The sequence below is a fragment of the Callospermophilus lateralis genome, chromosome 8 (assembly GCF_048772815.1).
Source record: "Callospermophilus lateralis isolate mCalLat2 chromosome 8, mCalLat2.hap1, whole genome shotgun sequence".
Lineage (NCBI taxonomy): Eukaryota > Metazoa > Chordata > Mammalia > Rodentia > Sciuridae > Callospermophilus > Callospermophilus lateralis.
Window position 1 is genome coordinate 124410976 of NC_135312.1, and position 12241 is coordinate 124423216.

Here is a 12241-nt window from a genome sequence, read left to right on the forward strand (position 1 = left end):
CGCTGGGCCGAAGCTCGGGCTGACAGGCCCGGCTGCCGGCTAAATCCTACCCCCTGCTTGCCGGGAGCCTCACACTTACCAAAATCCGCTTGAAAAGCGCGTTCTCCTTGGGCGGGAGGCTCACGGCCGGCATCGTTCCGGCTCCTCCCGAGGCTCCCGCCACCACCCGGCTCGGTCAGTCTGTTTGTCCGACCGCCTCCGATGCCTAGCCACTTCAGCCCCGAATACCCCGATCCGCCGCCACCACCAGGCCTCGGGTGTCGCCGCGTCGCCCTTCCCGGACACCTCCTCCTCCTCGTTGTCTTTTTTCCTTTCTCACTTAACGCTGCCGCCGCCTCCCTCCCCCCACGGGTCTCCGTCGGCGGTTCACGTGGTAACTGAACAGACCGACAGAGGCAGCCAAAATGGCGGACGCGGAGGGCTTTCCCACCCGGGTCACGCCTCCTAGCACGCAGGCGCGGTGACCTTCTGTCCCACCCTCGCTGTCCCGGAGCTTGCCGGGAACCTGGAGGCTGGCCGGCCTGCGGAGGTGGAGGGGTTCTGGGCGGGCCCCGGGCGTCCTTCCCGTGGGCAGCTCCTGGGAGGCACCCTGGGGAGATCCGAGAGCGCGGCCGGTTACGCTTCCGACCGCCTCCTCATCGAAAATCGCCTTTCTGCTCCTTCTTGCTAGACTGGCCTTCATTCATTGAGTAGCCGCTCCCACACCGTGTGGTCGTGCTTTAAGCCTGCAGGGCTAAGCTGCAGGTGTAGGTGTTCAAGAAGCACTGTGGGTCAGTACCGAAGTCATTATGGAGCAGAGGCGGAGGGGGAATGAAAACCCTTCACCGCGGAGGAGACTAGTGAACACACCTGGAGACGAAGGGGTCTAATAGAGTTTGAAAAGCGTGAAAGAGCCTGACCTATTAAATGGGCCTGGCTGCGGTATCGGTGATTTGGGTGAATATTTCTTAAGATGAGCCTGGAAAGGTCGCTACCCAGATCTGAAGTGACCTATTTGTACTGGCCAAAGGAGCTCTGCAGGCTGAAGCGTATGATTTATCTCACTGTTGAGGCCAAACAATGCAGGGTTTGAGTCACCTTGGTGTAGTGGAGGGGTTCAGGGTCACTGACCCTACTGGAACTGGTTTCTAGCTCCTGTGTAATATTGTGACCATTGAGGGCTGGGGATGTGGCTCAAGCGGTAGCACGCCCAGCCCGTCTGGCATGCGAGCGGCCTGGTTCGATCCTCAGCACCACATACAAACAAAGATGTTGTGTCTGCCAAAAACTAAGAAATAAAATATTAAAATTCTCTCTCTCACTCTCTTTAAAAAAAAAAAAAAGTGACCATTGACTTGCCCATCATCACAAATCATCTAACTTTAGGCATTGAAGACAAGACTTCAGACTAGCAAGACAAGACTAGCAAGACTACTAGAGGCAACTGCTCCAGCAGGCAAGGTCAGTCTAGACTCTAACAAGACCCCTTCCGCATGAGAGACATTTCGTTAACCAAAAAAAAAGTGGAGCTTTTTAAAAGCGGCATTCCACTGATGCTCTAAAAATTTTCAAGAGCCATTTTGCCCTTGATTATCTCTCCACATCCTGAATTCGATCTCTAGCGTTCTTTGCATTATGAGTCATTAAACAAGATGTGCAGTGGGTTTACCCTTTTAAATATGTTTACACAGATACTTAACAGTTTTCAAATTGCTCTTCTTTACCCTTCCCTGGAAAGTGTGAGTTAAGACGTTTCCCAGTGGAAGAATCTTGAGACTAAAATTTAGGTGTTGGTTGCCCACTATGTTGGTTGCTCTCTTTTCACTTGGGTCATAAGTAAGGTTTTAGCAGTTAAATCCTGGAAATTCCTTGAATTCGGTAATCTCTCTTCAAAAGTTTGAGGAAATCATATCTACAGGAATTTGAAAAGTAGCCAGATTTTTAGACTTTTTTGGGGGGAGGGCAGGATATTAAATATAGGGGCACTTTACAATTACCACTGAGCTTATTTTCATTTTTTATTTTGAGACAGGATTTCACTAAATTGCCAAATGTGGCCTCCAACTTTCAATCTTCCTGCTTCAGCCTCCCACATCACTGGGATTACAGGTTTACACACCATGCCCTGCTTAACCTTAATCTTTTTTTAAAATAACATATAAAATTAAGTTTAATTTATAAAAATCAATTGTTATTTAGTAATAATGAAAAGTTCACTCCTTCCAGCGACTTTCAACAATCTGAACTATTAAAAAATAGAAAAAGCGTCTTTTTTTTTTTTTTTTTTTTAGTCACTAACTTGAGTTTCCAAATCTCTGGCCTCATTCAAAAATCCCTACAGCAATATTATTTGCTATAGATTTTAAAAATGTTTTTCTATGTATAATATTCTATTTTTCCCCTCAGGGGAAGCGAATTTCTGGCCTTTGAAACACAGTGGTTTCCACCAGAAACTGAATACCTACTTAAATAAGCCAGCAATAATAGCTTGGCAAATGTTAATTCTTTTTGACTAGTAACAAATAGTTTTTGTTTTGTTGGTACTGAGAATTGAACCCAGGGACCCTTAACCCCTGAGCCGATACATCCCCAGCCATACATATATATATATAAATTTTTAATGTTTACTTTTTTGTAGTTGGACACAATACCTTTAATTTATATGTGGTGCTGAGGATTGAACCCACTTGCTAGGCCAGCGCTCTTAGAGATAGAGTCTGGCTAAATTGTTTAGGCCCTTACTACATTGCTGAGACTGGTTTTGAACGATCCTCCTGCCTCAGCCCTCCCAGCCACTGGGATAACAGGGATGCGCCACCAAACCCAGTTTAAATAGCTTTCTCTCCTCCTCCAATACTAGGGTTCTTGGGATCAGGGGCTTCTGCATGCTAGGTAAGTGCCCTAATGCTTCTTTCTTTCTTTTTTTTCCCCCCCTCTGAGACAGTATCTCACTAAGTTACCCAAGCTGGCCTTGAAGTTGCCATTCTTCTGCCTCAGCCTCCCAAGTAGCTGAGATTACAGGCACACACTCCCAGGCCCAACTTAAATAGCAGTTTTTAAGGTTCAGTGAATATTAGTCTGATTTCAAGTTAAAATGAACCTACAGGAGCTGGGGTTGTGGCTCAGTGGTACAGCACTTGCCTATTATGTGTGAGGCACTGGATTAGATTCTCAACACCGTATATAAATAAATGAATAAAATAAAGATCCATTGACAACTAAAAAAATAAGATTTTTTTTTTTAAAATGCACCTACAGGGCTGGGATTGTGGCTCAGCGGTACAGCGCTCGCCTAGCATGAGCAGGACCCAGGTTCGTCCTCAGCACCACATAAAAATAAAGGCATTGTGTTGTGTCCATTTAGACCTAAAAAAAAAAAAAAAAAAAAAAATATATATATATATATATATATATATATATATATATATATATTGCACCTACAATTCACAGCCATCTGACCACACAGTGACTTGATAACCTGAACACAACAATAAAATAATCTACTCTTTTCACCACCATTTGACAAATAGAGATTTCATTTGAGTTATGCTGTGAATGATAGCTGTGCTACCAAGTTTTCATAAACAAGGCTCTGTATGCTGCAGCTGCTGCTATAGCATCTTGACATATATTTCCATTTCACTGTGATCAAAATGTTTCCTCTAGGGTTGAAGATACAGCTCAGTGGTAGAGCTCTTTCCTAGCATTCATAAGGCTGTGGGTTCCATCACCAGCAGTACACACACACACACACACACACACACAAGCTTCCCCAGAAAATAACCAAAAATAGATAAAATCATTTGGCTTCCAGACTTTACTTCTACAAAAGGGATATATAGAATAAAAATTCTCCACCTTCATATATGTAAGATGTTCTCTATTGAGACTTTTACATCTAGATAACTAAATATTTATATTTTACAGAAAAATCACACAAAATAGATTTTATGTGTTTGTTTAACAAGTGTTAAACAAATTTAACAAATGTTAACATTTTGCTATTGCCTTTGATTTTTTTTTTCTGTAATAGAAACTTATAGAGGGGCTGGGGTTGTGGCTCAGCAGTAGAATGCTCGCCTAGCATGTGTGAGATGCTGGGTTTGATCCTCAGCACCACATAAAAATAAATAAATAAAGGTATTGGGTCCAACTACAACTAAAAAATAAATATTTAAAAAAATAAATTAAAAAAACTTATAGAAGAGGAAGTCCATCTCTCTCCAGGTCCTAAATTTGAACTATACAATTCTTATGTACCATAAGTCAGTAAACATGTAGTGGTGTCTTGCATTTTATGTATTTTCAACTCAATCTTCTATAACCCTCCCTGGGAGATATGACCTGAGTAATACTTCTCCTAATGGAAAAATATTGGACTAAAATTTTGCTTTTCTAGCTGCTAACTCAAATCTTTGTGTTAATCCTAGGTCATGAATAAGATTTTAGCATTCAAATTCAGGAAATGGTTTAAATGAATGTTATGAAACAACTTCTACCAAAATATAATAGCTATTAACTCCTAGCTGGAAATGCTTCACCAAGATTCTTTTCAGATGGAATTTCACCTACAGCTGCCTACTCCAAGTGTAGGGTTCCATCAGCTCTAACATGCTTGAGCAGTGTACTTCTACTTCATCACTTTCCCAAAATACACACTAGTAAAAGGATACAGGGACCAAAGCTCTGAAAAAGAATGAAACAGCCTTTCTTAGAACAGATACTGTTATTAGTAATTTGCTCACTGGTTCTAAATACTCTGACTAAATGTGGCTTTTGTTTCAACTTGTTGGAGACTGACAAAAGCTTCGCCAGGACAAGTTTCTAAGGGGTGGTGTAGAAAGGATATACAACTGACAGGTTGCTGAGTGGACAAGAAGCTGAGAGCCAACAACTGACTCAGCGCATTAGTTGGGTGGTTTGCTTACTGGAGCATGAGTCCAGGAGGCTCAAACTAGGTTAGGAACTCTCTAAAGTGACTCACAATTTAGCAACCTATTCAATCATCATTTACATTTTTAAAATGGGCTAGAAATCGTAACAACTATTTTACTCTTTGGTTAACAGTTTTTTTTTGTTTGTTTGTTTTTTTTAAGATCTTAAATGATATTGGTAAAAATACATAGAAGGAAAAAATTGCAAACATTTTGCTTTTAAAATGAATCTAAATGGCATTGGGTTTAAAGAAATAGCTTTAAAGGTGAAAATGTATCATCTATTACCTATACATATTTTTATATGGTTTTTAGACATCTCATTGAACTCAGAATTGAATACACAAAAGTCCCGCTAGGTTATGCAAGATCAGACCATTGATCAGAAAAATGCTTTAAACAAAATGTTGTTTCCTATTCACACTTTCTAAGCTTCCCAGCGACCTACAGGCTAGTTTTTATGTTCTAGATGTAAAACTGAAATACAGGGGCTGGGGATGTGGCTCAAGAAGTAGCCCGCTCGCCTGGCATGCGTGCGGCCAAAGGAGGGTTGGATCCTCAGCACCACATACAAACAAAGATGTTGTGTCCCCCGAAAACTAAACTAATCTAACTCCCCCTCCCCCTCCCCCTCCCCCTCCCCTCCCCTCCCCCCCCCTCCCCCTCCCCCTCCCCCTCCCCCTCCCCCTCCCCCTCCCCCTCCCCCTCTCATGAGCCTGAGTGGTGGTTTAGTACAGGCCTATTAGGTGGGCTAAGAGGATCACCAGAGCAGGAGTCAGAGCACCTGGAACTCAGTCCCACCTCTGCCAGCTGTGTGATCTTGGGTTGGTCAGGGCACTTTCACTTGTACCAGAACTGTCTCCACCTCTCAGTGTTCAGTATGACCTTGAGTGTAAACACATTTAGGAACTGTTGTTTAGGTCTTCGAATGCAAGGTACGAAATATCGCCTTGGATGTGCCCTCTTCTGTGAGCTAATCTGTAAATTGATGGTAATCACCGGATCCCGGTGAAGAAGAAAAGACCCAAGGAACGTAGGCCATGCGATGCGTAAATGCACCGGGCTTGGAACACCTCAGCGCGACACTTCGTTTTACTTTCTGGCTCACCTAAAACAGTTTCGGCAACTTTGGGGTGGGGGAGGTGACTAGAAACCCTCCGAAGACCAAAGACGTGGGTAAGCTACCTGCCTCCGCCCCTTTAACCATTTCCTTCCTAACCCCACTTTAAAGACAAAAGACGGAGGCCAGAGGCGCCGGGAACCTTGGCCAACTGGACTCCTTCGCGCCGCACCGAGCTCTAGCGCCCTCGCCGCCAGGGGGCGCTGCGGCCGCGCAGGCTCGCCGGGGGCGGGGCGAAGGCGGAGCCTGTCCGTAGACATGGCGCCGTCCGGGCTGCTGCGCCACTTCTCGCGGCTGCTGGTCCCCGCCAGGCTCCCGAGCGGCGGTGAGTGTCCCTTCTCCTGCCGGCCCCCTCGACCCTCAGCCTTCCCTTGCCCAGGGCGGTCCTGACCTCCGCGGGCAGCAGACGGCGGCGACCCGCGCTCGGCCTAGTGACCTTCGCCGGCCACGGTCCGGAACCCACCTGGATCCTCTCGGTCCTCGTCTCGCACTCTGCAGGCTGGGTCCCGCACACACCAGTAGGGGACCCTCGGGTGCCTCTGCGGCCCTCCGCGGGTCTAAGTCGCCGCCCTTCGGCGAAGCTCGGGGGCGTCCTTCAGGACCCGTTTCCTGGGCCGTTGAATGGGGGGGATCGAAGGAAGAATTCACCCGGTTACGCGTAACTGCTAGTTCCTTTGTTGCCCGCGGTCAGTTAGACGGCCTGTGTTCCCTTTCAGCTTGTGCACGGTCCAAGTTCTACCTGCGGGACCCGCCCAACGACCAGCCGGACTGGCTGAAAGTCGGGCTGACCTTGGGTACCACCGTCTTCCTGTGGTTCTACGTGAGTACTTAGTCCCCATCACGCGTCCCGACCCAGCCGAGGACAGTGAGACCGAATGTTGAAGACGTAATGTGTGGAGACAAAATTCCCCTACAATATTCCCCTAATAACCTATTTCTCCCTAAAGGGAATCCAAAAAAAAGACTTAGAAAGAAATTAACATTTCAGCAGTAAGGAGAAAGTATGATAAGGTTGGAATTTCTGTTATCTATTGTTATGTAGCATAGTCTTGTGAAGAACAGCAGTTATACCAATACATTATTTCTTAATTAGGGTTTTATGAAGGCACCTCTTTCAATGACATAGGGACACGTAGGCAGTAAACAAGTTTACAAATTAAATTTCATTAGACTTCCAAAACTTTAGAGTTTAAAAAAGTGTAGGTCTTATCAGGGGCTGTCTGTAATCCCAGCGGCTCAGGAGGCTGAGACGGGAGGAGTTCAAAGCTAGCCTCAGCAAAAGTGAGGAGCTAAGTAACTCAGTGAGACTCTGTCTCTAAATAAAAAATACAGAGGAAAAATATAAGGGGGAGAAATGAATTACAGTAGAGGGGGTAGAGAGAGAAGAAGGGAGGGGAGGGGGGAGGGGGGATAGCAGAGGATAGGAAAGGCAGCAGAATACAACAGACACCAGAATGGCAATATGTAAATCAATGGTTGTGCAACTGATGTGATTCTGCAATCTGTATATGGGGTAAAAATGGGAGCTCATATCCCACTTGAATCAAAGTGTGAAATATATATCAAGAGCTAGGTAATGTTTTGAACAACCTACAATAAAAATTAATTAAAAAAAAAAATACAAAATAGGGCTGGGGATGTGGCGCAGTGGTTGAGTGCCCCAGTGGAAAAAAAAAAAAAAAAGTATGTCTCTTTTATTTTTTATTTTTTGCCATGCTGGGGATGGAACCCAGGGCCTCTTGTATGCTAGGCAAGCCCTCTACTACTGAGTCCCAAGCCCCAAAACATTAGGAATTAATCAGTGTTTATATAAATATTTTGCTGAAAATTGTACTTAGTGTTTAGCAGGGTATTTGATGTTTTCTTTATGCAAAGTGCTTTACTTGTAAACTTTCCTTTGAACATTATTAAGTGATACATATTGTTGACTCTTTTACAGGTGAAGAAATTTAGAAACATTAGTTTACTGAATCCAGTTTCACCTTACTGCAGAACTTTGCTACACCACTGTAAAATATTGCTTCTCTAGAGATAACATTATTTTTTTTTAAGTTGACTAAAAAGAAAAGGTGTTATGGATATAGCTCAGTTGGTAGAGTGCTTCCCTCCAATGTACAAGGCCCTGGGTTCAATCCCCAGCACCAGGATGGATGAATGGGTAGATAGACAGAAAGAATGAATGAATAAAAGTATCTGCTGTATTGGTTTTTGTTTTTAATTTGGTACTTAGGATTGAACCCAGGAGCTTAATCATTTAGCCACACCCCCAGCCCTTTTTATTTTTCTTTGAAGACAAGGTCTCACCAAGTTTCTTAAAGCCTGAGAAATGCTGGGGCTGGCTTTGAACTTGGGATTCTCCTGCCTCAGCCTCCCAGGTCACTGAAATTACAGGCATGTACCACCACACTTAATCTCTTATTTGGGATTTTCTCTTCAAAGTGGTTTAGATCAGCTGGGTGCAGTGGCACATGCTTGTAATCCTAGCTACTCAGGAGGCTGAGGCAGGAGGATCCCAAGTGTGAAAGCCTGTTTTTTAAAAAAAGGTTGGGGGTTAGCAATACAGCTCAGTGTTAGAGCAACCCTAGGTTCAATCCCCTGTACCAAAAAAAAAAGCCAAAATAAATAAAGTGGTTCAGATCTTTGAATAGGAAGGGGTAGGAGATGTTGAAAGTCACAACTTAATGGTAACTACTCTTTTTCAATAATTTTTGTAAGGGAATGTTTTCCCTTTTTTGGTGAGGGGGACAAGGGGCCTTAATTTAGTGTCAAGATCTCCCCTAGTTGTTGAGACTGGCCTCAACTAACTTGGGATCCTCCTACCTCAGTCTCCTGAGTAGCTGGGATTATGGGTATACACAACCATACCCAATTTATAATGAAATTTTATGCGTTCTTTTTTTTTTTTGAGAGAGGAGAGAAAATTTTAATGTTTATTTTTTAGTTTTCGGCGGACACAACATCTTTGTTTGTATGTGATGCTGAGGATCGAACCCAGGCCGCACGCATGCCAGGCGAGCGCGCTACCACTTGAGCCACATCCCCAGCCCTTTTTGCATTCTTAGTTTAACGTGTTTCCTAAAAGAAAGCTTCATTGCTATTTAGAACACTAATGATGGAAACTGGATCTTTGCTTGTCATAAAGGTCCTGTGTCAGATACATATTCTATCAGTGATTCTAAGAAAGTAACTGTCCTTTGACATCTAATTAATCCACAGATAGTTGAGGGATGAAGTTGGTATGTCATCCCAGTATCAAACCTCTATGGTTAGAAGTGTAACACACACCCACCAGCCTGAATCTGTAATATCCAAGTTCTACTGTGCCCCATTGATTTTGTCCCTCTGTGGTAAGGCTATCCATTATATTTATTACCCACCAAGTGAAATTTCACACAAGTTCAATTTTAATGTTTAAGGGTTGTCTTCTTATATTTAGTATGTCAGATTATGGGCAACAAATATATTCCATTCATGGTTTTTGGACTTTTGAATCTCTTTAGTTTTTTTTTTTTTTTTTGGGGGGGGGGGTTTACTGGAGATTGAACTTGGGGCCACTTGACCACTGAGCCACCTCCCAAGCCCTATATTGAATTTTGTTTAGAGACAGGGTCTCAGTTGCTTAGTTCCTCGCTTTTACTGAGGCAGGCTTTGAACTCCCAATCCTCCTATCTCAGCCTTCCAAGCTGCTGGGATTACAGGAGTGTGCCACCATGTTCCACTTCTTAGCTTTTTATTTCTCTCTAGAATAGTAATTAATCTACACTGTTCCTCTTAAAAAAACATAAGCATCTGGGGCTGGGGTTGTGGCTCAGTGGCAGAGTGTTTGCCTCATACCTGTGAGGCACTGGGATCGATCATCAGCACCACATAAAAGTAAATAAACAAAATAAAGATATTGTGGTAAGTGTGTGTGTGTGTGTGTGTGTGTGTGTGTATTTAAATATTTATTTCTTAGCTTTAGGTAGACATAATATCTTTATTTTATTTTTATGTGGTGCTGAGGATCGAACCCTGTGCCTCACGTATGCCAGGCGAGTGCGCTACTACTTGAGCCATATCCCCAGACCCTAAAAAAAAAAATTTTTTTTTAAAGTAAGCTTCATTAGTTAATTCCCCTTCTCTTTGCCAGAAAGACTACATTTCTAATTTTAACTGTTAACTTGTAGCTCATCAAACAGCATGATGAAGATGTTTTAGAGTATAAAAGAAGAAATTCTTTGGAGTAAATTCTTTTGGAGATACTCATATAGTAAGTATACATTTATATAGGTGATGAGAGTATGCAACTTAATTTGACCTCTTTTTTTTTTTTTTTTTTTTTTTTAAGAGAGTCGGAGAGATAGTCAGAGAGAGAGAATTTTTTAATATTTATTTTCTAGTTTTCGGTGGACACATCTTTGTTTGTATGTGGTGCTGAGGATCGAACCCAGGCTGCATGCATGCCAGGCGAGTGTGCTACCACTTGAGCCACATCCCCAAGCCCAATTTGACCTCTTTTTAAATACAGTAGTTTTGTTTTGTCTTTTAGGCTTATACTTTGTAGTGCCAGATTTATGTCTGTGACACATTTATGAATTTTTATACGTTGGCTTCAGCATCATTTGGCATAGTGATTTTTTAAATTGTTTTTAAGATGTTGATGAACCTTTATTTTATTCATTTATTTATATGCAGTGCTGAGAATCTAACCCAGTGCCTTCACACATGCTAGGCAAGTGCTCTACCACTGAGCCACAACCCCAGCTTCGAGCATAATCATTTTTTAACCATTAATTTACCGTATTCAAAGACAGTTATGCTTAAGAATGAAACCAAAATTATATATTTTTTAATCTAATAGTTCTTTACTCATTGCCTTCAAAGGATTTATGACAAATTATCATAATTTGTATATTTTTTAATATGTTTGGCATATCCCGCACTGAATTCCATGAAAGCAGGAACACTATTTTATTAATGGTAATGTACTCTGCAGCTTGCTGAATGCCCATCTAATCTAAAATCTAGAATGGGTGACTCTAGATTTTGGATTTTTTTTTTTTTTTAATAGTTGTAGATGGACAGCATTCCTTTATTTTATTTTTTTCATGAAGTGCTAAATATTGAAATCAGTGCCTCATATGTGCTAGGTAAGTGCTCTGCCACTAAGCCACAGCCCCAGTCCTGGAATTTTTTTTCTGCATGACCCTTTCATTATCTCTGTCCAGTTAACATCTAGCTGGATAATTTCTGATAAGATCTAGCTGTGAACAAGATATACTGTGCATGATTCAAGAGAATTTGATTAAAGTAGATAACTTTTATCTGCTGAAAAATAAATATAGTGATCAAAAAATACAGTTTTCCATATTTAACAACTCAATCTCAGTGCTTTAGGGTTGACTATCCAAATCTTTTGTTCTTTGTTTTCTATAAATAACACCTTGCCTAGGGGGCTGGGGTTGTGGCTCATGGTAGAGTGCTTGCCTTGCACGTGAGATACTGGGTTTGATTCTCAGCACCACATAAAAACAAATAAACAAAAGTATTGTGCCCATCTACAACTTACATACATATGTATATATATAAAATAACACCTTGCCTATTTCACTGTTCCGATCAGCCAATCAAGAGATGAAAATAAGTCATTTAAATTAAAAACAGATGACTTTTGTTATTTCATGGTTCAAACCATATTTTTGTTAAAATTTAAAATAAGTATTAATACTCTTTGTAGATATGTTTTCTAGACTTTCCCCAGTTCACTAAGATGAATTATTTAGTCTAATTTTAATATTTTTTTTCTGGTAAATGCTATAGTTGAATTCTTTTTCCTCTTTGTTGTAGGTATGTTCCATATAATGATTATAGAAGATCTTCTGGATTCACCAATCTCTTGAGTTTCAAATGTCAGAGAAAGTTAAATGTGGATATATATGAAATCAGAATTTGTGTTTTGCTTGATTAAATGAAAATACTTCTATGTTCTGCAAATAATACATATTATGACAACTTGTAAAAAAAAAACGTGTAAAGTACATTATTAGAAATTCTTAAATACAGAAGACCATCTTATAACAAGGTCAGTGGTATTTTAAAAAATTCATAAGAGGACTTGTTCTTGGGGCTGGGGTTGTGGCTCAGTGGTAGAGTGCTCACCTAGCATGCATGAGGCGCACTGTGTTCGATCCTCAGAACCACATAAATGTAAAATAAAGATATTGTGTCC

General features: G+C 41.8%; 2 protein-coding genes across 2 annotated transcripts in view; one reads left to right on the forward strand and one right to left on the reverse strand.

Annotated features, from left to right (window-relative positions):
- The window catches only part of Naa15 (N-alpha-acetyltransferase 15, NatA auxiliary subunit), a 77861-nt gene extending 77441 nt beyond the window's left edge, over nt 1-420 (reverse strand). The window contains exon 1 of the mRNA XM_076863994.2: nt 80-420. Coding sequence (XP_076720109.1) covers nt 80-133 — 54 coding nt within the window. The 5' untranslated portion in view covers nt 134-420. The remainder of the gene's footprint in view (nt 1-79) is intronic.
- A 5829-nt stretch (nt 421-6249) lies between these two features.
- Ndufc1 (NADH:ubiquinone oxidoreductase subunit C1) lies at nt 6250-11995 on the forward strand. The gene is made up of 4 exons (XM_076864446.2): nt 6250-6358; nt 6750-6853; nt 10200-10282; nt 11860-11995. The coding sequence occupies exons 1-3, from the start codon at nt 6292-6294 to the stop codon at nt 10257-10259; spliced, it is 231 nt and encodes a 76-aa protein (XP_076720561.2). The 5' UTR covers nt 6250-6291; the 3' UTR covers nt 10260-10282; nt 11860-11995.
- The last annotated feature ends 246 nt before the right edge of the window (nt 11996-12241 follow it).

Bases quoted from the DNA above. Each gene is read 5' to 3' on its own strand.
- Ndufc1 (XM_076864446.2), top strand. From the start codon at position 6,292: ATGGCGCCGTCCGGGCTGCTGCGCCACTTCTCGCGGCTGCTGGTCCCC. The intron at 6,359-6,749 runs GTGAGTGTCCCT...GTTCCCTTTCAG, and splicing joins CGCCAGGCTCCCGAGCGGCG to CTTGTGCACGGTCCAAGTTC. The intron at 6,854-10,199 runs GTGAGTACTTAG...GTTAACTTGTAG, and splicing joins CCGTCTTCCTGTGGTTCTAC to CTCATCAAACAGCATGATGA.